The sequence below is a fragment of the Carcharhinus amblyrhynchos genome, unplaced genomic scaffold (assembly GCF_965287045.1).
Source record: "Carcharhinus amblyrhynchos unplaced genomic scaffold, sCarAmb.v2.hapA scaffold_45, whole genome shotgun sequence".
NCBI classification, from domain to species: Eukaryota; Metazoa; Chordata; class Chondrichthyes; order Carcharhiniformes; family Carcharhinidae; genus Carcharhinus; species Carcharhinus amblyrhynchos.
Genome location: NW_027649786.1, coordinates 1,829,816 through 1,853,883, shown reverse-complemented (window position 1 = coordinate 1,853,883; position 24,068 = coordinate 1,829,816). Strand labels below are relative to the sequence as shown.

At 46.9% G+C, this 24,068-nt stretch overlaps 2 protein-coding genes across 2 annotated transcripts in view; both read left to right on the top strand.

Moving 5' to 3' along the window:
• Nucleotides 1-24,068, top strand: part of LOC145337237 (butyrophilin subfamily 3 member A1-like) — a 360,163-nt gene that overhangs the window by 34,212 nt on the left and 301,883 nt on the right. The gene's annotated exons all lie outside the window — the stretch shown is intronic.
• LOC145337239 (butyrophilin subfamily 3 member A3-like) overlaps nt 1-24,068 on the top strand; it is a 57,310-nt gene that overhangs the window by 7,785 nt on the left and 25,457 nt on the right. Inside the window, exons 3-4 of the mRNA XM_080182030.1 lie at nt 14,877-14,999; nt 18,315-18,347. Of these exons, the coding sequence (XP_080038156.1) occupies nt 14,877-14,999; nt 18,315-18,347 (156 nt within the window). The remainder of the gene's footprint in view (nt 1-14,876; nt 15,000-18,314; nt 18,348-24,068) is intronic.

Here is a 24,068-nt window from a genome sequence, read left to right as displayed (position 1 = left end):
TGACATTTGAGGGAGAGATTGGTTCACCAGATTATCTATCTCTTTCTTATAATCTATCTCATCTTTGAGATCTGATCCACCACATGGTGTCGTCAGCAAACTTGAAAATGGAGTTGGAGGGGAACTTGGCCACACAGTCATAGGTGTATAAGGAGTAGTTCAGGAGAGGGGGGTCTGATATCCCAATGCCTGCGGTGATGGGGAAGGTGGGCTTTAAGTTTGGTTTGATATAGGGATGCTCCAATCCCTATGGAGCTGGCCTTGCTGGCATCTTTAGGTCCCACCCCTCAAAATAATGGCACAAAACATAACCACTGCTACTTTTTGCAGAAGTGTGGGACAATCTGGAGAGAAAACTTGCCTGTTCCTCTGGGGAGAAAGACACCGGTTTTCATTCAGTACCTGACACTTTAGCTGGAATTTTCCGGCTGTTTATTCCCTGTCGCCGCTACTGGCAAAAATGGAGAATTTGGTGCACGGCCAAATCTCCATTCACTGCAGTGGGATTGGAGAATCCCAGCTGTGAGCAAGTTCAGAGAATCCAGCCCTTTGCCATTTTTTGGGAAAATTCCACCCAAGCTCTTTCTCGCATCACTTCTGCATTTTGTGTTCAAAGCATTAACTTTGTGTCTGAGTCCTTGTACAATCAACCCATGAAAAAAATGTCTACCCATTGTCTACATTATCCATACCTGTCTAATCTTGTATATTCTTATCAAATCTTCCCTCAATCGTCCAAAGAGAACAATCTCAGCTTCTCCAACCTAACCTTGCAGTTAAAATCATCTGGTAAATCTCCTCCACACCCTCTCAAGGACCCTCACATCCTTCACAAACTGTTGGGAACTAGAACAGGATGCAGTGCTGTAGTTGGGGCCTAACCAGAGCTTTAGAAATGTTCAGCATAACTTTTTTATTCAGTACTTCAATATATGAAGCTCAAGATCCAAATCCTTTTCCCACAGCTCTCTTATTTGTCCTGCTACCTTCAAAGATCCAAACACATCAACTCCCCTTTCCCTCTGTCCCTGTGCAATCTTTAGAGTTGCCTCTCTATCCTTCTGCCAAAATATCACTTCATACTTTTCTGAATTCCAACTGCTAGTCATTTGCCAGTCTGTTAGCCTGTTGATGTCCCAGTCCAATGGATTGGTATTAGCCTCACTGTCAGACGCACCTCTGAATTTGATAAAATCCACACACTTTGAAAATCTACTCTGTATTAGTATTCCAATTTCTAAATCATATACATCAAAAAAACCAATGGTTATATCACTGAGCAAAACCACTGCCTATCCTCCAATCTGAAAAGGAACCATGGGCCTGATTTTACCATTGCATTGCACTCATTTTCAGATGTGAAAACATGGTAAAGTCGGGCGTAAGACAAATAGCACAATCCGTGCCTGCCTCCATGCCGGTTCCCCCTTTATCACGGCCTGACAATTCACATACATTTAAATTGATTAATGGGCTGCACTTCCCCCTTTACCAACATGTTCACCTATCGGTGTGAAACAGACCTGCTTCATATAAATCCGATTCGGGTGCTCCAGTTAGTGAGGGGGTCAGTGCCGAGCGTGCAGCGGCTCTCTGCGATCAGTTGGGAGGGAGGAGCAGCTGCCACTCTGCCTGAGATCAGTGGAAGGGAAGGGGGGGGGTCCGCTGCCACTCTGCCTGAGATCAGTGGGAGGGAAGGGGGGGGGTCCGCTGCCACTCTGCCTGAGATCAGTGGAAGGGAAGGGGGGGTCCGCTGCCACTCTGCCTGAGATCAGTGGAAGGGAAGGGGGGGGTCCGCTGCCACTCTGCCTGAGATCAGTGGAAGGGAAGGGGGGGGTCCGCTGCCACTCTGCCTGAGATCAGTGGAAGGGAAGGGGGGGTCCGCTGCCACTCTGCCTGAGATCAATGGAAGGGAAGGGGGGGTCCGCTGCCACTCTGCCTGAGATCAGTGGGAGGGAAGGGGGGGTCCGCTGCCACTCTGCCTGAGATCAGTGGAAGGGAAGGGGGGGTCCGCTGCCACTCTGCCTGAGATCAGTGGGAGGGAAGGGGGTGGTCCGCTGCCACTCTGCCTGAGATCAGTGGAAGGGAAGGGGGGGTCCGCTGCCACTCTGCCTGAGATCAGTGGAAGGGAAGGGGGGGGTCCGCTGCCACTCTGCCTGAGATCAGTGGAAGGGAAGGGGGGGTCCGCTGCCACTCTGCCTGAGATCAATGGAAGGGAAGGGGGGGTCCGCTGCCACTCTGCCTGAGATCAGTGGGAGGGAAGGGGGGGTCCGCTGCCACTCTGCCTGAGATCAGTGGAAGGGAAGGGGGGGTCCGCTGCCACTCTGCCTGAGATCAGTGGGAGGGAAGGGGGTGGTCCGCTGCCACTCTGCCTGAGATCAGTGGAAGGGAAGGGGGGGTCCGCTGCCACTCTGCCTGAGATCAGTGGAAGGGAAGGGGGGGTCCGCTGCCACTCTGCCTGAGATCAGTGGGAGGGAAGGGGGTGGTCCGCTGCCACTCTGCCTGAGATTGGTGGGAGGGAAGGGGGGTCCGCTGCCACTCTGCCTGAGATCAGTGGGAGGGAAGGGGGGGTCCGCTCCCACACTGCCTGAGATGGGTGGGGGTGGTGTGAAGAGGGGGAGAGACCTGAGATCGGTCTGGGGGAGGGTGGGTGGAGAAGGGGTTCAGTAATGTTGTGGGGTGGGGCAATGTCTGTGGCGGTGAGGGGGAGGTATTATCCAGCCCGGGAGGGATGTGGCAGGGGAGCATTGGAGGAAATGATATTCTATCGTTTTTGTTTTCTGCGCAGTTGGAGGTGCCGATCGGAACTGTAGGGTTTCAGGTGGGTTCAGCCCCACCCACAGGCTTCTGCAGTGAGATATTTTTATAGGCAGTGTGTGTATAGGGGCGCCTCAGAACGGGGCTAAAAGTCAACTTGAAACACTCCCTGTTTCAAGTCCGTCCAACACTTAAAATCAAAATGGTAAAATAAGGCCCCCATATCCCACCACTCACTGGTTTCTGTCCTGAAGCCATTTATAAAAATCACTTCCAATTCTGTGTAGCTCAGTTTTGTTAATCAGCCTTTTACTTTGAAACATTTTATTATAATCCTTACAGGTGACATCTCTTGCTTTCCCTTCATTAAGGTTGTTTGTTAATGCATTAAGAAATTTAATTAGATTGATCAGGCATGACCTGTCCTTTACAAAACCATGCTGACTTTCTTTAATTCACTCAAACCTTTCCGTGTCTCATCATTTTTTCCTGATTATTCACCAAAACCTTGCTGCCGTTTACCCTGGCAGGATCTTCCGGTCCTGCCGATGGCACACCCCCACTGTGGGTCTCCCGGTGACAAGGGATGCATTAATCGGGAAAACCCTTTGACGACAGTGGGGCCAGAAGATCCCACCCCCAGCAGTGACCGGTGCACTGCCTCCCACTGCCATGGAACACACCCCGGGGGAGGAAAATCCTGCCCATTGTTTCTAAAACCTGATCCACCATAAATATTAAAGTGATCAGTCTGTAATTCCAAATACTATCTGTCATCCTTCCCTGAACCAGGCTGTTATATTTGTCACTCTCTATTCCTCTGACACTATCCCTGTATCTTGGAGAGTTTATGAAAAATATTTTAACTACCTCCACCCCGACTTCCTCCAGCAGCCGCAGTTTCAAGCGATCCGAATCAGGTAACTCATCCATTTGACCATAGTCAGCCTTTCCAGTCCACTCCTCCTATCAATTTTCACCCCATCCATTACCTCTTTCTCAGTAAACACTGATACTCATCAAGTATTTTCACTTTGCCCTGTATCTCTGTGTGTGTGTCACCCTCTTTGACCCAAATAGGCCCCACATTTTCCTCTTCCTCCCTGTTTACTATTTATATGCCTGTCAAAGATTTTTGGTTCCCTTTTGGGTTAACTGATATTCTATTCTCATATTCTGTCTTTGCCAGTCTTATTTTCCTCATCAATTCCTCTCTCAGCTTTATATTTGGCCTGGCCCTCGCCTGAAGAGTTCACCTGAACCTCTTTGATTTTGGTCCAGCAGCTTCTCAAACTCTCTCCTCATCTTTGGCCCCTTTAAAGATTCCCCATTATTCTGTTTGAGATTTTCCTGACTGTCTTTGATTCTATTTAACTCGGGCGAGCTCCCTTCTCATCCTATTCAAATAACCCTCTTCTTAGAAGTTTCACTTTCGTTTGTTTCTTGCTCTTCTCCATCACAAATCTAAACCTTTTGTTACAATGGTCACTTTCACACAAATGTAAAGACATTTGGTCCACTTGTGCCACCTCACTCCCCAGCACCAGATCCAGCAATCCCACCTTTCCGGTTGGACTGAGAAATACCGATTTAAGGAAGTTTTCCTGAACACATTTCAGAAATTCCTCCACCTCCTTTCTCCTTTATGTTTGTATAATTCCGATAGATATTTTGGGTAAGAAAATCTCCCAAATCACTGCTCCCTGGTTTTAACATCCTTAATTATTTTTTACTTTAGCTTTGCGTTCATCAATACCTGATTACAGCTTTGTGAAACATCTTTTAAAGTTTTAACAAAGGGTCATCTGGACTCGAAATGTTGGCTCTTTTCTCTCCTTCCAGATGCTGCCAGAGCTGCTGAGATTTTCCAGTATTTTCTCTCTTGGTTTCAGATTCCAGCATCTGCAGTAATTTGCTTTGACCTTTTAAAGTTGTAGTAGTGGTACAAATATATTTTACAAACTTAGGCACCAAACACTCAGACTGTCATGTTTCTGTTCAGTGATGCACCAGCCTTTGAACAAGAACAACAAAGAACTGTACAGCACAGGAACAGGCCCTTCAGCCCATCAATCCTGTGTCAATCATGTTGTCCTATCCAGGCCAACTGCCTGTATCCCTCTATACCCCACCTGTTCATGTGTCTATCCAGATAAGCCTTAAATGTCACTAACGTGTCTGTCTCAACCACTTCATTTGGCAGTGCATTCCAGGCCCCCACCACCCTCTGTGTAAAAACCTCCCCCGCACACATCTCCACTGAACCTTTCCCCCCCTCCCTTACCTTGAACTTGTGTCCCCTTGTAATTGTCATTTCTGCCCTGGGTAAAAAGCTTCCAACTGTTCATCTTATATGTGCCCCTCATAATTTTATAAACTTCTATCATGTCGCCCCTCAGCCTCCATCTTTCCAGGGCGAACAATCCCAGTTTATTCAACCTGTCCTCACAGCTAATACATTCCATGCCAGGCAACATCCTGGTAAACCTTTTTCTCTCCAAAGCCTCCACATCCTTCTGGTCGTGTGGTGACCAGAATTGGACACAGTATTCCAAATGTGGCCTAACCAACATTTTATATAACTGTAACATAATTTGCCAACGTTCATACTCGATGCTCCGGCTGATGAAGGCAAGCACACCAGATGCTTTCTTCACCGCCTTTTCCTTTGACATCACTAAAACTCAGCAAGAAGTCTCACAACACCAGGTTAAAGTCCAACAAGTTTATTTGATAGTAAACTCAGTAGCTTTTGGGGTTTGCCCCTTCGTCAGATGTGTCACTTGACTCAGGTTACTCACCTGACAAAGGGGCAAACTCCGAAAGCTAGTGGGTTTACTATCAAATAAACTTGTTGGACTTTAACCTGGTGTTGTGAGACTTCTTACTGAGTTTATCCCAGTCCAATGCTGACATCTCCACATCATCACTAAAACTAGCAGGGGAGGGCTCAGTTTAACAAAGAGGCCCAGGCCCTAGACAATGAGAGACATCAGTGACAGTGATTGAAATGGACAGAGGCTCCATTCACATCAAATGCAGCGCTTGAGGGCCCGGGTCAGGCAACTCGAGGGGCGTTTGGAGGATGCGTTTCTGGTCAGGGAAAACAAAGAGATAATGTCTAAGAACCATGAGCAGGAAGAGGTCCCAAGGGCTGAAGAGCAGGATGGGTGGACGACTGTTAGGCGGAAAAAGAGGAAGAAGAAGAGTAGTCATGGTCCCCCGGCCTCCCCAGTGGCCCCCCAAGATTCATCGACAGGGGCACAAAAGGATAGGCAGGAGGGACAGAATGACTTAGAGGGACAGAAGGGGGCTGGCAAGGTGATAGTGGTAGGGGATGGGAGGGTCCAAGGCATTGACAGGAGGTTCTGTGGGCAGAGGCGTGACTCCAGGATGGTGGTCTGTCTCCCTGGAGCAGGGGTACAGGATGTAACGGACAGGGTAGAGGGAATTTTGAAAGGGGAGGGGACCCAGGCAGAGGTAATAATACACGTAGGGGAGAGGGACGTAGGAAGGAGGAATAGGGTAGATGTACATAGGCAATTCAAGGAGTTGGGTTCCAAACTGAAGGGCAGGACCTCCAGGGTGGCATTCTCTGGGCTGCTGCCTAGTAACAGCAGGGCTAGGAATAACGAGATCATGCAGCTGAATGCATGGTTGAGGGATTGGTGTAGGGTAGAGGGCTTTACTTTTGTAGACCACTAGGAGGTATTTATGAGAGAAGGGCAACTGTACAGGAGGGGTGGGGAGAATTTGAATGGGAGGGGGACTAGTATCTTAGCAGGGAGGTTAGCTGGTGCAAACTGAGGATCTGGGGAGGGAGTATGAAAAGCTGGGAATGGAATTAAAAAGTAGAACCGACAAGGTGGTCATCTCTGGGCTACTGCCTGAACCGAGTGCAGACAGGCGTAGGGTTGATAGGATTAAGGAAGTGAATGGGTGGCTCAGGGATTGGTGTGGGAGGAATGGGTTTGAATTTATGGGGCATTGGCACCAGTATTGGGGTAGGTGGGACCTGTTCAGGTGGGATGGGGTTGGTCTGAACCGTGCTGGGATCAGAGTGGTGGCTAATCGTGTAAAGAGGACTGTAGACAGGGCTTTAAACTAATTGGGGGGGGGGGGAGGGTGTGAGGGTAGGTGACATTATGGGGTCTAAAGTTAAGGAGAGGGTACAGGTAAGGGAAGAGGCCGAGGATGTCCCAATAATAGAGGGAATAAGGGGCGTGAGTATGGTTGGTGGCGTTCCGGCAAATAAGGTCCAGGTGAAGGCTGGGATGAAGGTGCTTTATCTGAATGCACGAAGCATTAGGAATAAAGTGGATGAGTTGGTGGCGCAGATCAGCAGAAATCGATATGATCTGGTGGCCATTACGGAGACGTGGCTGCAAGGTGACAGGAACTGGGAGCTGAATGTCCAGGGGTATCAAGTGTTTAGGAAGGATAGGCAGGACGGAAAAGTGGGGGGGGGGGGCGTAGCTCTGCTGATTAAGGATAGCATCAGGGTGGTAGCAAGGGATGATATTAGAGCCAAGGAGCAGAAGGTGGAATCGTTGTGGGTAGAGATTAGGAACAGCAAAGGGAGGAAGACGTTGGTGGGTATCGTCTATAGGCCCCCGAATAATGATCTGGAGGTGGGGCGGGCTGTTAACGCGCAAATAAGTGCGGCGTGCAGGAATGGGACGGCCGTAGTTATGGGGGATTTCAATCTGCATATTGATTGGTCGACCCATGTTGGACGCGGTGGGCTCGAGGAAGAGTTCTTGGAATGCTGCCGGGATAGTTTCCTGGAACAATGTGTGTTGGAGCCGACGAGGGAGTGAGCTATCTTGGATCTGGTGCTATGTAATGAGGTGGGTAGAATTAGGGAACTTGCGGTGAAGGATCCTCTTGAGGAGAGTGATCATTGTATGGTGGAGTTTCTGGTGCAGATGGAGGAGGAGAAAGTGGGTTCCCGGACACGTGTCCTTTGTTTGAACAGAGGGGAGTACGGTAGGATGAGAGAAGAATTGGCGAATGTGGACTGGGAGAGCGCGTTGGAAGGTAGGTCTGCTGAGGAGCAGTGGAGGATCTTTAAGGAGATCTTTCTTGGTGCTCAGCGGAAATTTATTCCGATGGTCAAAAAGGACCATAGGAGGAGAGGTAATAAGCCGTGGATAACGAAGGAGGTGAAGGAAAGTGTTAAATTAAAAGCGGAGGCGTTTAGAGTAGCTAAGAGTAGTGGGCGAGAAGAGGATTGGGAGAGGTTTAAATGTCAACAAAGATTGACAAAGGAGTTGATAAAGAAGGGTAGGAGAAACTATGAAGCTGGGCTAGCGCTTAATATAAAAAATGATAGCAAGAGTTTTTATAAATATATAAAAAGGAAGAGGCTGGCTAGGGTGAACGTTGGTCCCTTAGAGGATGAGAAGGGGGACTTAGTGGTAGGGGATGGGGATATGGCTAAGGTATTGAATAACTTTTTTGTTTCTGTCTTCACGGAGGAGGACGTGAATAATTTGCCGGGTGTTAGCGATGGAAAGGTGGTAGGACTGGAGGGTCTTAATGACATTACTGTTACTAGAGAGGTGGTGCTCGACAGACTGGAGGGGCTGATTGTGGACAAGTCCCCAGGACCGGATGGAATGCATCCGAGGGTCCTGAAAGAAATGGCGGAGGTGATAGTGGATGCCTTGGTGGTTATTTTCCAGACGTCGCTGGATTCCGGGGAAGTGCCGGAAGATTGGAAAACGGCTAATGTTATGCCGTTGTTTAAGAAGGGTGCCAGGCAAAAGGCGGGGAATTATAGGCCTGTTAGTTTAACGTCTGTTGTAGGTAAAATGTTAGAATCCGTCATCAAGGAGGAAATAGCGAGGCATCTTGAAGGGAATTGCTTGATAGAGCAGACGCAGCACGGTTTCCTTAAAGGGAAGTCGTGTCTGACAAATTTACTGGAGTTCTATGAGGATGTGTCTAGGGCGGTGGATAGAGGAGAGCCGGTGGATGTGGTCTTTCTGGATTTTCAGAAGGCGTTTGACAAGGTACCTCACAAGAGGTTATTACAGAAGGTCAGGGGGCATGGAGTTGGGGGTAGGGTGTTAGCGTGGATAGAGGACTGGTTGTCAAATAGGATAAAGTCTGACAACACCAGGTTTTAGTCCAACCTATTTATTTGATAATATACTCGCAAGCTTTCGGGTTAGCCCCTTCGTCAGGTGAATGAACTCTCCATTCACCTGACGAAGGGGCTAACCTGAAAGCTTGCGAGTATATTATCAAATAAATAGGTTGGACTAAAACCTGGTGTTGTCAGACTTTTTACTGTGTTTACGCCAGTCCAACGCCGGCATACCCACATCATGTCAAATAGGAGGCAGAGAGTGGGGGTCAATGGGTGCTATTCGGATTGGCGGATGGTGACTCGTGGAGTGCCCCAGGGGTCGGTGCTGGGGCCTCAGCTGTTTACCATTTATATAGATGATCTGGAGGAGGGAACTGAGTGTAGGGTGTCGAAATTTGCTGATGACACCAAAATTGGTGGAAAGGCAAATTGTGCGGAGGGTGGGGAGAGTCTGCAGAAGTATCTAGATAGGCTGGGCGAATGGGCCAGGAAATGGCAAATGGAATTTAATGTTGGCAAGTGTGAGGTGGTCCACTTTGGTAGGAATAATGGTCGGAAGGACTATTACTTACGTGGAGAAAAACTGCAGCAGGCGACGGTGCAGAGGGACCTCGGGGTCCTTGTGCATGAGTCGCAAAAACCCAGCTTGCAGGTGCAGCAGGTGGTCAGGAAGGCGAATGGGATGCTGGCCTTCATAGCGAGGGGGATTGAATATAAAAGTAGGGAGGTCTTGCTGCAGCTGTATAGGGCATTGGTGAGGCTGCAGCTGGAGTACTGTGTGCAGTTTTGGGCGCCGTACTTACGCAAGGATATTTTGGCCTTGGAGGGAGTGCAGAGGAGGTTTACTAGGCTGATGCCGGAGTTGAGGGGGTTGAGCTATGAGGAGAGGCTGAATAGATTAGGCTTGTACTCGTTAGAGTTTAGAAGAATGAGGGGAGATCTCATTGAGACGTATAAGATGATGAATGGGATGGATAGGATAGAGGTGGAGAGACTCTTCCTGCTCAGAAAGGATAGTAGGACTAGGGGGCACAGCCTCAAGATAAAGGGGGTGCGGTTTAGAACGGAGTTGAGGAGGAACTTCTTCACTCAAAGGGTGGTGAATCTCTGGAATTCTCTGCCCGTTGAAGTGGTGGAGGCTGCCTCGCTAAATATTTTTAAGACGCGGGTTGATGGGTTTTTGATAAGAGAGGGGATTAAGGGTTATGGGGAGAGGGCGGGAATGTGGAACTGAGCCACGACAGATCAGCCATGATCTTATTGAATGGCGGGGCAGGCTCAAAGGGCTAGTTGGCCTACTCCTGCTCCTATTTCTTATGTTATGTTCTTATGTGGCTGATAGCTCATTAGACACTGGGGCCGGGAGAGAGTTGGGTGAAAGGAAAATTATCAGGGAGAAGGAGGTTCTGAGGGACACTCGTGTCTGTTTCAATGCGAGGAGTGTGACAGGAAAAACGGATGAGCTTAGGGCCTTGATGTTTGTGAGGAAGTTAGATGTGGTGGCAGTAATGGAGACGTGGTTACGTGAAGGTCAGGACTGGCAGCTGAATGTTCCTGGGTATAAGTGTTTTAGGTGTGACAGAGGAGGGTTGAAGAGAGGTGGAGGGGTGGCACTGTTAGTAAAGGAGAACATCACAGTAGTGCAGAGGGAGGACAATATGGAGGAGGTAGGGATTGAGTCGCTGTGGGTGGAGTTGAGGAATAAAAAGGGAGAGATTACGTTGCTAGGGGTGTATTATAGGCCACCCAACAGCCCGAGGTCAGTGGAGGAAGACATTTGCAGGGGCATTTTGGACAGGTGCAGGAAGAATAAGGTGGTTGTAGTGGGTGACTTTAATCTTCCTGGAGTGGATTGGAGGGGGCCTAGAGCTGGGGGTACGGAGGGAGAGGAGTTTGTAAAATGTGTGTTTCCTTGGAGCAGTACGTAACTAGCCCGACTAGGGAGGGGGCTATGCTGGATTTAGTGTTGGGTAATGAGCTGGGGCAGGTGGTTGAGGTAGAGGTAGGTGAACATGTGGCTAACAGTGACCACAAGTCCGTCTACTTTAGGATAAAAATGGAAAGGGATGAGTGCCGTCCGAAGGGGAGGGTGCTGAACTGGGGAAAGGCGAGCTATAGCAGGATTAGGAGGGAGCTGCAGGAGACTGATTGGGAGGGACTGTTAGCGGGCAAGTCCACAGTTGGCAAGTGGGAGGCTTTTAAGGGCAATCTGAAAATGTTGCAGGAAAGGCATGTTCCGGTTAAGCAGAAGGATGGGAAAGGTAGGATTAGAGAGCTGTGGATTACAGGGGGTATCAAAGACTTGGTCAGGAAGAAGAGGGAGGCGTATGTTAGGTCAAAACAACTGGGTACGGAGAGTGCGCTGGAGGAATATAGAGAGAGTAGGAGGGAGCTTAAAAGGGGAGTTAGAAGGGCAAAGAGAGGGCATGAAATGGCTTTGGCAGATAGGATTAAGGAAAATCCAAAGGCATTTTACTCTTATATTAGGAGCAAGAGAGTGGTTAGAGGGAAAATTGGTCCTCTTAGGGACAAAGGAGGGGAGATATGTATTGAGTCGGAGGGAATGGGGGAGATCCTGAATGAATACTTTGCGTCGGTATTCACGAAGGAGAGGGGTTCGGTGTCGTGTAATGTCTTGGAGGGATCAGTAGATCAGTGGCAGGAAATATCCATTACGAGGGAGGAAGTGCCAGGGCTTTTAGGTAGCATAAAAACAGATAAAGCTCTGGGGCCTGATGGTATTTATCCCAGGCTGCTTAGGGAGGTGAAAGATGAAATTGCTGGGCCTCTGGCGCAAATCTTTGTCTCTTCTTTGGACACAGGTGAGGTCCCAGAAGACTGGAGGGTAGCAAATGTGGTACCGCTGTTTAAAAAAGGTAGTGGGGATAACCCTGGAAATTATAGACCAGTGAGTTTGACATCGGTGGTAGGAAAATTAATGGAAAAAGTACTTAGGGATAGGATGTATGAGCATTTGGAGTGTTGCGATCTGATTAGGGATACGTACATAAGAACATAAGAACATAAGAAATAGGAGCAGGAGTAGGCCATCTAGCCCTTCGAGCCTGCCCCGCCATTCAATAAGATCATGGCTGATCTGTCGTGGCTCAGTTCCACTTTCCCGCCCTCTCCCCATAACCCTTAATCCCCTCTCTTATCAAGAACCCATCAACCCGCTTTTTAAAAATATTTAGCGAGGCAGCCTCCACCACTTCAACGGGCAGAGAATTCCAGAGATTCACCATCCTTTGAGTGAAGAAGTTCCTCCTCAACTCCGTTCTAAACCACCTCCCCTTTATCTTGAGGCTGTGCCCCCTAGTCCTACTGTCTTTTTTGAGCGGGAAGAGTCTCTCCACCTCTATCCTATCCATCCCATTCATCATCTTATACGTCTCAATGAGATCTCCCCTCATTCTTCTAAACTCTAACGAGTACAAGCCTAGTTTATTCAGCCTCTCCTCATAGCTCAACCCCCTCAACTCCGGTATCAGCCTAGTAAACCTCCTCTGCACTCCCTCCAGGGCCAAAATATCCTTGCGCAGGTGCGGCGCCCAAAACTGCACACAGTACTCCAGCTGCGGCCTCACCAATGCCCTATACAGCTGCAGCAAGACCTCCCTACTTTTATATTCAATCCCCCTCGCTATGAAGGCCAGCATCCCATTCGCCTTCCTGACCACCTGCTGCACCTGCAAGCTGGGTTTTTGCGACTCATGCACAAGGACCCCGAGGTCCCTCTGCACCGTCGCCTGCTGCAGTTTTTCGCCACGTAAGTAATAGTCAACATGGCTTTGTTAGAGGGAGGTCTTGCCTTACGAATCTGGTAGAATTCTTTGAGGAGGTGACAAAAACGGTTGACGATGGGAGAGTCGTTGATGTCATCTATATGGATTTCAGTAAGGCGTTTGACAAAGTCCCTCACGGTAGGCTGGTAGAAAAGGTTAAGGCACATGGGATACGGGGTCAGGTAGCTAGGTGGATTGAGAACTGGCTGGGCAATAGGAGACAGAGGGTAGTTGTGGAGGGGACCTTTTCGGGCTGGAGGCCAGTGACCAGTGGTGTGCCGCAGGGCTCAGTACTGGGACCTCTCCTCTTTGTAGTCTACATAAACGACTTGGAAGAGAGCGTATGTGGTGTGATCAGCAAGTTTGCGGATTACACCAAGATGGCAGGATTGGTGAATACTGAGGTGGAATGTCAGGTGATACAACAGGATATAGATAGGTGGCAGATGGAATTTAATCCTGACAAATGCGAGGTGATGCATTTTGGAAGGAATAATGCAGAGAGGAGCTACGTGATAAAAGGTAGACCGATTAGGAGTATAGAAATAGAGGGACCTGGGAGTGCAGGTTCACAAATCCATGAAGGTTGTGACACAAGTAGAGAAGGTTGTGAGGAAAGCTTATGGAATGCTAGCCTTTATAGGAAGGGGAATAGAGTATAAGAGCTGCCGTCTAATGCTTCAGTTGTATAGAACGTTGGTTAGACCGCATTTGGAGTACTGCGTCCAGTTCTGGTCACCTTACTACCGGAAGGACGTGGAGAATCTGAAGAGGGTGCAGAGGAGGTTTACCAGGATGTTGCCTGGCATGGAAGGACTGAGTTACGAGGAAAGGTTGGAGAAACTGGGACTTTTCTCCTTGGAAAGACGGAGATTGAGGGGGGACATGATAGAGGTATATAAGATACTGAAGGGAATAGATAGAGTCAATAGTGATAGGCTGCTCCCTAGATTGGGTACAATTACGAGAGGTCATGATCTAAGGGTGAGGGGGGAGAAGTATAATTTGGATGTGAGAGGAAGGTTCTTCACGCAGAGGGTCGTGGGAGTATGGAACGCGCTACCGAGTAGGGTGATGGAGGCAGGCACGTTGGACTTGTTTAAGGTTTACTTAGATAGACACATGAGCGAAACAAGGATGGAGGGTTATAGTAGAGGGTATTAAATAGGGTCAGAGCCTCGGGAGACACCGGAAATGCAGACTTACATGTTAACGTTTTTGTCTTTTTATTCCACAGGTGTTGGTCCACCTTGTTGTCAAACAAGGGGCATGCACACGGTGGGTCGTGTGTGGGCTGCTCTTGGAGGTTCCGGGAGTGGCCTAGTACTTCGTGTCGGTGTGTGTGCTTGATCCTGGACCGGTAGACGGGCGCCGCAACAGCTCAGTGACTAGCACCGCTAGCTGTGCAGATACATGGATTTGGGCCTGTGTCTGTGGGAGTTTGCGCATTCTCCCCGTGGTTGCGTGGGTTTCCTCCAGGTGCTCCGGTTTCCTCCCACACCCCAAAGATGTGCTCTTAGGCTGATTGGTGTAACAAATTGATACTATTCTCCCCTGAATCGGGCTAAGTTAGGGGTTCTACTTGCATACACACAGGGCGGGGTAGGTGTAGGAGGATGCGGCGGTGCGGGCTCATTGGGCCGAAGGGCCTGTTTCCCGTGCTGGGTTGTTCTTTGTTCTTTGTTCAAATCATTTAGTAACTTTAGTCTGCTAACTAATTTCTGGCAGTTCCAGTGGACTCCTCCTGAAGTTATTTTTTCCAAAAATATACTTTACTCATAAAAATCTCAAATAAACCATTGCAAATCTACATGTCTTTGAATTGCAAACAGTGCAGAATTAAAACTTTTTACAGTTCTATACAAATTACAGTCATAACATTTCAAAGCTTAAAACTATATACATGCCTCAAAAATTACTGTGTGCCGTTATTGCTCAGATTGGCACACAGTTACGCAGGTCGAGGGTATTCTGCAGTTCCCGGGCCCTCGGTCTGCCTCCGTTGAAAGGCCTTACAGTGCAGCCTTTCCCCGTTGTGCCTTTGCGGCGGCTGCTCCAAGCTTCAGCGCGTCCCTCAGCACGTAGTGGACTCCTCCTGAAGTTACACCAGGATGCTGTCCAAACAACTATGAGCTTTTCATTTCATGAACTTTAACTACTGCTGAAAACTCTAAAAGAACTACGTTTATGATATATGTTGTGAATAATATCATGTAATTCTGGTGTTTACTTCACAGGTGATATCTTCCCTGTTGTTCCTGTTTGGCTGGTGCCTTTGCTCGTCACCATTTGCCTTCTAATTGTTGCCATTTCTGCTATGATTTATTGGAGTGTGAAATACATAAAGCCACGTATAAAAGGTACTTTCTTGGTGTAACAGAATTATATATATATATATATTTGTGTGTGTGTGTGTGTGTGTGTGTGTGTGTATATATACAGTCCTAGAAATCCCCTGGGGATTCTCTAATCTCCAGCTGTAGATTCAGTGGAAATGGCAGAAAAACCGTGTTTCAGTGGGAGCTCAGCTGGTCTTCCATCGAGATAAGAACAGCTCCGTGGAATGACAGGATTATACCCGTAGCCTATAAAATTTAGGATAGGCCAGGAGAGGATTGTGAAAAGATCATCTGGGTAATTGTAGTCTTACCCCTCCCAACCTGCCAGAGGGATCCCGTTAAATTCTTTCCTGGGTTTGTTTCAGTGTTAAATGTTTGGGCTCAGTGGTGGAGTGAACATTAATGTGGAAAATGGAGGAATAGTTCAATTCACTTTGTCGGGTGATTATAAGTACTCACACTTGTATTTTAATAACTTTTTAATACTGTCAGGTTGCCTATTTGATATTCCATCAGTATAGAAACATTGAGAATAGGAACAGAAGTAGCCAATTAGACACTTTGAGCCTGTTCTGAGATTTAATATGACCACGGCTGATCCTGTATCTCAATGCCACACTCCAGCGCTCTCCCCATAGTCCTTGATGTTTCATCTTTCCCTAATCAACCTTTGCAAGTAAACTTTTACTTGTCGTTAATTTTGTTCAAAACAAGCCCACAATTGTTTAACCTATTGTTAAATAAAATTTAATTATGTTTTCCATTGATGTATATTTTTCCTTACCTTTATCTACATTAAAATCACTTGGACTATTGACAAAATAATTGTCTGATAATTGTCAAGTAAAGTGTTTTCCGTATACTTTCAGAATAGAATAAAGAATAGGGAAATAAATGTGAACACTTTAAACTGTCACGTATTGTTACGTATTGAGTTAAGAAGGGCTAAAAGAGGACATGAGAAGACTTTGGCTGATAGGATTAAGGAGAATCCTAAGGCGTTCTATAGATATGTTAAGAACAGAAGGTTGGTTAGGGCAAGATTAGGGCCAGTTAGAGACAGCAGTGGGAATTTATGTGTGGAACCGGAAGAGATTGGAGAGGCATTGAACCAATATTTCTCTTTGGTGTTCACGCAGGGGGACATAAATGTAGCTGTGGAGAACACTGGGTTACAGAGTTGTAAACTGGACAGTATTGCAGTTGATAAGGAGGATGTGCTAGATATTCTTGAGGGTTTGAAAATAGATAAGTCCCCTGGGCCGGACGGGATTTACCCTAGGATTCTCTGGGAGGCAAGAGAGGCGATTGCAGAGCCTCTGGCTCTGATCTTCAGGTCATCGTTGTTCACTGGTATAGTGCCAGAAGATTGGAGGATAGCGAATGTTGTCCCATTGTTTAAGAAGGGGAACAGAGACTTCCCTGGGAATTATAGACCGGTGAGTCTTACTTCTGTTGTGGGCAAGGTTTTAGAAAAAATTATTAGGGATAGGATTTATAGTTATTTGGAGAGTGATGAATTGATTGGAGATAGTCAGCATGGTTTTGTGGAGGGTAGGTCGTGCCTTACTAACCTTATTGAGTTTTTTGAGAAAGTGACTAAAGAGGTGGATGGGGGTAAGGCAGTTGACGTGGTATATGTGGACTTTAGTAAGGCGTTTGATAAGGTTCACCGTGGGAGGCTTCTGCAGAAAATGCAGATGTATGGGATTGAGGGTGATTTAGGAAATTGGATCAGGAATTGGCTGGCGGATAGGAGACAGAGGGTGGTGGTTGATGGTAAGTATTCGTCATGGAGTTCAGTTACGAGTGGTGTGCCTCAGGGATCTGTTTTGGGGCCACTGCTGTTTGTAATTTTTATAAATGATCTGGGTGAGGGTATAGTTGGGTGGATTAGTAAATTTGCTGATGACACCAAAGTCGGAGGTGTGGTAGATTGTGAGGAAGGGTGTCTTAGTTTACAGGGAGACTTGGACAAGTTGCATAGCTGGGCCGAGAGGTGGCGGATGGAGTTTAATGTGGAAAAGTGTGAGGTAATTCACTTTGGCAGGAATAACGGATGTGTAGAGTATAGGGCTAACGGTAGGACTCTGAATAGTGTGGATGAACAGAGGGATCTAGGTGTATGTGTACATAGATCCCTGAAAGTTGGGAATCAAGTAGATAGGGTTGTTAGGAAGGCATACGGTGTCTTGGCGTTTATTGGTAGGGGGATTGAATTTAGGAGCCGCAGCGTCATGTTGCAACTGTACAAAACTCTGGTGCGGCCGCACTTGGAGTATTGTGTGCAGTTCTGGTCCCCACATTATAGGAAGGATGTGGAGGCTTTGGAGAGGGTGCAGAGGAGGTTTACCAGGATGTTGCCTGGTATGGAGGGGAGGTCCTATGAGGAGAGACTGAGGGATTTGGGGTTGTTTTCATTAGAAAGAAGGCGGCTACGAGGGGACTTTATTGAAACATATGATTAGAGGTTTAGATAGGGTGGACAGTGATAGCCTTTTTCCTCGGATGGAGAAAGCTAGGACGAGGGGGCATAGCTTTAAATTAAGGGGTGGTAGTTATAGGACGGATGTCAGGGGTAGGTTCTTTACCCAGAGGGTGGTGAGGGATTGGAATGCCCTGCCTGCTGCAGTTGTAAATGCGCCTAGTTTGGGGTCGTTTAAGAGATCCGTGGATAGGTTTATGGATGGAAAGGGATTGGTTTAGGTTAGAGGGTCATTGCTTTTTAACTGGTCGGCGCAACATCGTGGGCCAAAGGGCCTGTTCTGCGCTGTAATGTTCTATGTTCTATGTTACTGCTGTTATCCATTAATCCTTTCTGTTCCTGAAGCTCCCAAAATATTGATTAGTTGTGCATCTATTTTGTTATTTATTTCCTTGTAAATTACAAGATGTATCATGTCAGGTCTGTTGTTAGAGTGATCTGGGGTTTGCCCACAGTCTTTTACTTATTAGGATGGGTATGGACAATGCATGCATCATGCCTTTGATTTTCTCATTGGCTCTAACATCTATTTATCCTTTAAAGAACTTGTCAGGACTTTGTACCATTTCACTAAAACTACACTCTATTTATTCTCACCTGTTATTCTCATTTGAATTTTGTTCTTTTCTCCCTGCCGCCTTTCTATGTCTGTGTTTAAACCTTATTAACCCTCTATTATTTCCAGCTCTGATGAAAGACATCAAGCTGTTTCTCTCTCCAGACTAGACCTGACTTGCTGAATATTTCTAGTAGCTTTTATTTCAGATTTCCAGTATCTGTAATATTTTGCTTTTGATTTGTTTTGAAGGTTAGAAACCAATTTCATCGATGTTTTCTTGTACTTTTTGCAGAGCTCGAACTTCGGAAATCTATCATAGAACTTGGTAAGAGTTCAAGATTGAAATATTCACAAACTGCACGATTAATTGAATGAGTTCAATTTTGTGCTTCCTGTAGGTTACCACAGTTCCCAAATACACCATCTGAGAGTTCATAATTTGCACCTTCTTGAGATTTATCTTGCTTCCTAATGAAGTGAGGAGGATTAATAATACATCCAGTAATTGAAAATGTTCCTCTCTAGTGTCAGTTTTGGAGCAGATTGTCAACACACTGAATTAAACAGTCAGGTTGTGAACACTCTCTATAATCCTTTAGCTAATCTTTGACGGAAGATTGCCGGAGAGTTATGGAAGCCTTGGGATAAAAAAAAGTCCATGTATGTTGCTGATCTTGAAATGCAAAAGCAAATTTATACAGTCTTTGTTGATTTTAGGGGATACACCAGAACCTATCACTCATATCCAGGACAGTAAAATACCTCGCCTGTGGAACCTGTTTCATCATTATCTGAGTACGAGTTGGTGCTGTTAATGGAGTCATTTTATTAAATTCTAATTAATTGCTAGTCTCTAAACATTGTCCGGTTCCCTAACTGGCCAAATTGGTGAATAATTTGTGGAAGCTACTGGTTGTAAACTCCTTGTTGTAGAAGACCTGTAATTATTTCGCAATCTCTCCTTCAGTTTGTTTAGGGAAACTATACTGGTTTTGTGATTTGGGTCAGAGCTCTTTACAACTACTTCTCTCATTCAACCACAGTCATGCTCATGCATTGCAAATGCACCTGCATGTCTAGCAATAATCTCCTGTATTGTTAAATCATTGGACATATTGGCAGGTTTAAACAAAAATGCCCCAACTATATAAAACCTGCCTGTGTAAGAACAAAAGAACTAGGAGCAGCAGTAGGCCATCAGGCTCCTCAAGTCTGCTCTGCCATTCAATAAGATCATGGCTGATCTTTTTTGTGGACTCAGTTCCACTTACCCGCCCACTCACCATAACCCTTAATCCCTTTACTGTTCAAAAATTTATCTATCCTTGTCTTAAGAACATTCAATGAGGTAGCCTCAACTGCTTCACTGGACAGGGAATTCCACAGATTCACAACCCTTTGTGCGAAGAAGTTCCTCCTCAACTCTGACCTAAATCATAAAATCGGAACCCAAAATGTGTTCTGCTGTTCGGGAAGACACACTAATAAAGCCAGGTGATAACAAACTCCATCCCCCAACCTAATCTCTATTGGGCCCATTTCAAATCTTTCTCATAAACCCACTCAAAATAATTGTCCTTTCCTTTCTCAAGAGAAACCAACATCTGTGGATGTGTTAAGGGTAGTGTGGGAACCCCCGATATCCAATAGCAATTTGACGGGGTGGCTCTGACCTCCCCTTCTACCACGGGTGTCCCTACGCTATTCCACCTAGCATCACACACCCATGCTGAAGAGGCCAGGCACAGTCATGCCCTCGAATTCATATCCAGTGACAATCTCTTCCACTTATCTTACTGGGGCCTGCCGCACTGGTCCTTCCAGTGGCAAGGCTTGATATTTCTGTTGTGCTCCTGGAAAAGCTCAGTATCCCTGTCTCTGTGTGCTGGCAAAACATTCTACACTCCTGAACAAAGTGACCCGTTCTACCATGATTGTAACAGTGCACTGGCCTAGTGTTCCCTTGTGGTTCGCCTCTACCCACAGTTGCTGTGTATGGAGGCGGGAAACCTTGAGGAATAACACCACTCCCTCTTTCTCTACCTCAATTTTTACACACTGGACCAGAAATTGGATCTTTTACAGGAAACATTTTCCCATTCTTATTTGTTCTCGCCTTATCTACCTCTTGGACTTCCCTCCTCCAAGCTTGAACCATCCACTTTAACACCCAGGCCTCAGATATGTAGCATCTGTGGGATCAAAATTTTCTCATGCCTTCTTTCCCCCTTCCAAAGAATGCTCTATTAGTGTTCTCGTCCAATTAGAAAGCTCATGCCCACACAGTGTAGCAGTTTCCATCTTCTCTTCCATTTTATCAGGCCCATGTAAAATCCTTTGGTGAATATTCTCAAAGAACATACGGGGGTCAGCAGAGGGCTCAAAAATAGGGCTCTTTTTGGCTGTTTTCCCCTAACTGTACCATAAGGAGGGTTGTGTAAGTGACTGAATGCTGATCTTCTCACCTTCCTTGTGACTAGTAGTGACTGGATTCATTGGAGCAGGGACAGGTTTTGGGGGCACTGAGGGACTTGATACCCCCCAGAAGGGGTGATGGGAGTCCCCAGTCATTGCCATATTGACGGGTACCTAGCTAAATCACCCCCCCAAATCCACTGTGCAATCACTGTCTCCCTCAGACTCAACTGTCCCAAACTCCCTTTTTGTATTGTCAGCTATGATTTTAATCAATCAATCAATCGCCCCCGGGACTGTGAATGATCAACCCCAGAGATTTTGTTTTTGCTAACTTGGTGCAGAACTCTAACACAGCCAGTAAATTTGTGCACTTTTTGTACTCGTTAGAGTTTAGAAGAATGAGGGGAGATCTCATTGAGACGTATAAGATGATGAATGGGATGGATAGGATAGAGGTGGAAAGACTCTTCCCGCTCAAAAAAGACAGTAGGACTAGGGGGCACAGCCTCAAGATAAAGGGGGGGCGGTTCAGAACGGAGTTGAGGAGGAACTTCTTCACTCAAAGGGTGGTGAATCTCTGGAATTCTCTGACCGTTGAAGTGGTGGAGGCTGCCTCGCTAAATATTTTTAAGAAGCGGGTTGATGGGTTTTTGATAAGAGAGGGGATTAAGGGTTATGGGGAGAGGGCGGGAAAGTGGAACTGAGCCACGACAGATCAGCCACGACAGATCAGCCATGATCTTATTGAATGGCGGGGCAGGCTCGAAGGGCCAGATGGCCTACTCCTGCTCCTATTTCTTATGTTCTTATGTTCTTATGGTCACTGTTTGCCTGCTGTGCTTCCTGATGAGCTTTCTCACATTAGGTCTGAAACTGGCCCACGTGCAGTAAATTTATCTGGCTGTTGTTCCTGTTCTACCATCTTTTCATGTAACTTCTCATTCTCCTCATGTAATGACTTATTCTCCATTCTCATTTTCCAACTCATCTTTTAATTTCCCTTTCTCTAATTCTTTATCTTGCAACTGTTGTGAATAACTGGCTGCTATAGCCTTACCAAGTTTAGAAGCACTCTTCCCATGGACTCTACGTGCTTCTTTCTAACATCTCTGACCTGCGGATCCCAGACCCAGTATTTATTACAAAGTGTGACCCACTTGGGTCACTTCTCCTTTAGATGCTTTCTTAGTCTCTCTTCCCATTCTTGGCAGTTTCACTGCAAATGGATGGGGTGCACCAGTAAGATTGCAAGAGAGATGAGAAATCAGGTATGCACCTGATTTCTTGCCTCTTGAGATCTTATGGTACTGAATATCTGGCATGGTCAGCCTTGCACCCATTTCCAGCACAAAGCTGAATAAATTGTTTTAAATTTATTTTAAATGCCATTTGATTGTGATTGGCGAGCATGGGACAGAACCGTCTGGGCTCACTCGCCTCTATGGGCTCACGGGGAGAGGTTCTCTCCGGCAAGGATCACATATGGTCCCCATCAACAGTGACCCAACATGATGGCCTCACCAGTAGAATGAAGGCCATTATGTTCCCTCTGCCACGGGAAGGCAGGAGCAAGGAGTGGGCTCTTGGGCAGAACCACACAGGCACCCGGACACTGGGCAGCATTAAGGGGTGTAGCCTGATGGGGCAGGGCAAGACGAGGGGATGGGCCGATCGGTTGGGAGAGTGGTGATCGGTCCAGCTGGTGGGGGGGCTGATTGTTCTGGGTAGGGAGGGGATTTGTGATCGTTCGGGGGGGGGAAACAGGTTTGCGATCCGTTAGGGCCCACGTTAGTGGGGGAGGGCATGGAAGTTTGCCTGAAAGCTGCAAAGGCAGTGACAGGTCTCTGTTCTCTTGGGGCAGAGACCTGTACATACGCACCCTCTGCTGCAATCGAGCGTATTTCGGGCGAGCTCCGCCTACGTGAAGAACTCAGACCCAGGGATTTTATTTGCACAGAGTGCGTAAGATTTGACTGGTGGCCTCGCTGAGAAAATGGACCTGAAACTGTCACATTGTCTTGTCCATTCTGGACTTGGAATTTGTTTAGTAAGATTCCACCCCCCCACCTCCAGGGTTGCTATCAGGCTTGATCTTGAACTTTGACTGCACTCCAGTCATAGATCCTAGGGTACACGCTAACTCTTTCCTATATCTCTCCACAAGTTTTTGTAGTGTATTCTTGCTGACAGCCAATTGGTTAACAGCTCCTAAGTTCAATGTTAGTTTGTGTGCAGGAATGTTCCCTTTTACTATGTTCAGGGGCAGTTCTGTTGATTGGCTATTGGCTTCTATTTGAACCATGAAAAATCCATACAATGGAACTACCTGCTCAGAATGAGTTTGCAGGATTACGTTTAAAGGTTTTAGTGGTAAATGTTTAAGTTTCTGATTGTATATGGTTTCTGAGAGAAATGTTACAGCAGCTCCTGTATCTATTTACATCTTTACTTCTTGCCCGTCTAACTTTGGATACACCAGAAACTTTGCATATCCCCTTTCGTGGATAGGACACTTAATTTAAGATCTTAGATCTTTTCTAACCGGTATCATCTTGGAAAATTTCATCCTCATCAGATATTTTGTAGGTCCTTTTTGTTTTGGATCTTGGCATGTTCTTGCATTTACACACCTTTTGGGATTTAGAACATAGAACATAGAACACTACAGCACAAACAGGCCCTTTGGCCCACGAGTTGCGCCGATCACATCAACACCTATCTATAGCCCCCAATCTCATTAAACCCCATATACTCATCCAGAAGTCTTTTAAAAGACCCCAGCGAGTTCGCCTCCACCACCACTGACGGCAGCCGATTCCATTCACTCACCACCCTCTGAGTGAAAAACTTACCCCTAACATCACTTCCGTACTTTCCTCCCCGCACCTTAAACCTGTGTCCTCTCGTAGCGACCATTTCAACCCGGGGAAATAGCCTCTGAGAATCCACCCTATCTATTCCTCTCAACATTTTATAAACCTCTATCAGTTCGCCTCTCAACCTACGTCTCTCCAGGGAAAAGAGACCCAGTTCCCTCAACCTAACTTCATAAGGCATGCCTCCCAGTCCAGGCAACATCCTTGTAAATCTCCTCTGTACCCTTTCAATAGCTTCTACGTCTTTCCTGTAGTGAGGCGACCAGAACTGCGCACAGTACTCCAAATGAGGCCTGACAAGGGTCTTATAAAGTTGCAGCATTACCTCCCGACTCCTAAACTCAATCCCTCGATTTATGAAGGCCAGTACACCATACGCCTTCTTGACCACCTCTTCCACCTGCGAGGCCGATTTAAGAGTCCTGTGGACCCGGACCCCGAGATCCTTCTGCTCCTCAACACTACCAAGACTCCTGCCCTTGATAGTGTACTCGTTCATCCCGTTGGTTCTGCCAAAATGGACGACTACGCATTTATCCGCGAAGAAGTCCATCTGCCACTTCTCCGCCCAGTCCTGCATCCTATTTATGTCCTGCTGCAACTTTTGCCATCCTTCCAGACCATCCACAACACCACCGACCTTCGTGTCATCAGCGAACTTACTTATCCATCCTTCCACTTCCTCATCCAGGTCATTTATGAAAATGACAAACAGCAAGGGTCCCAGAACAGATCCCTGGGGCACTCCACTG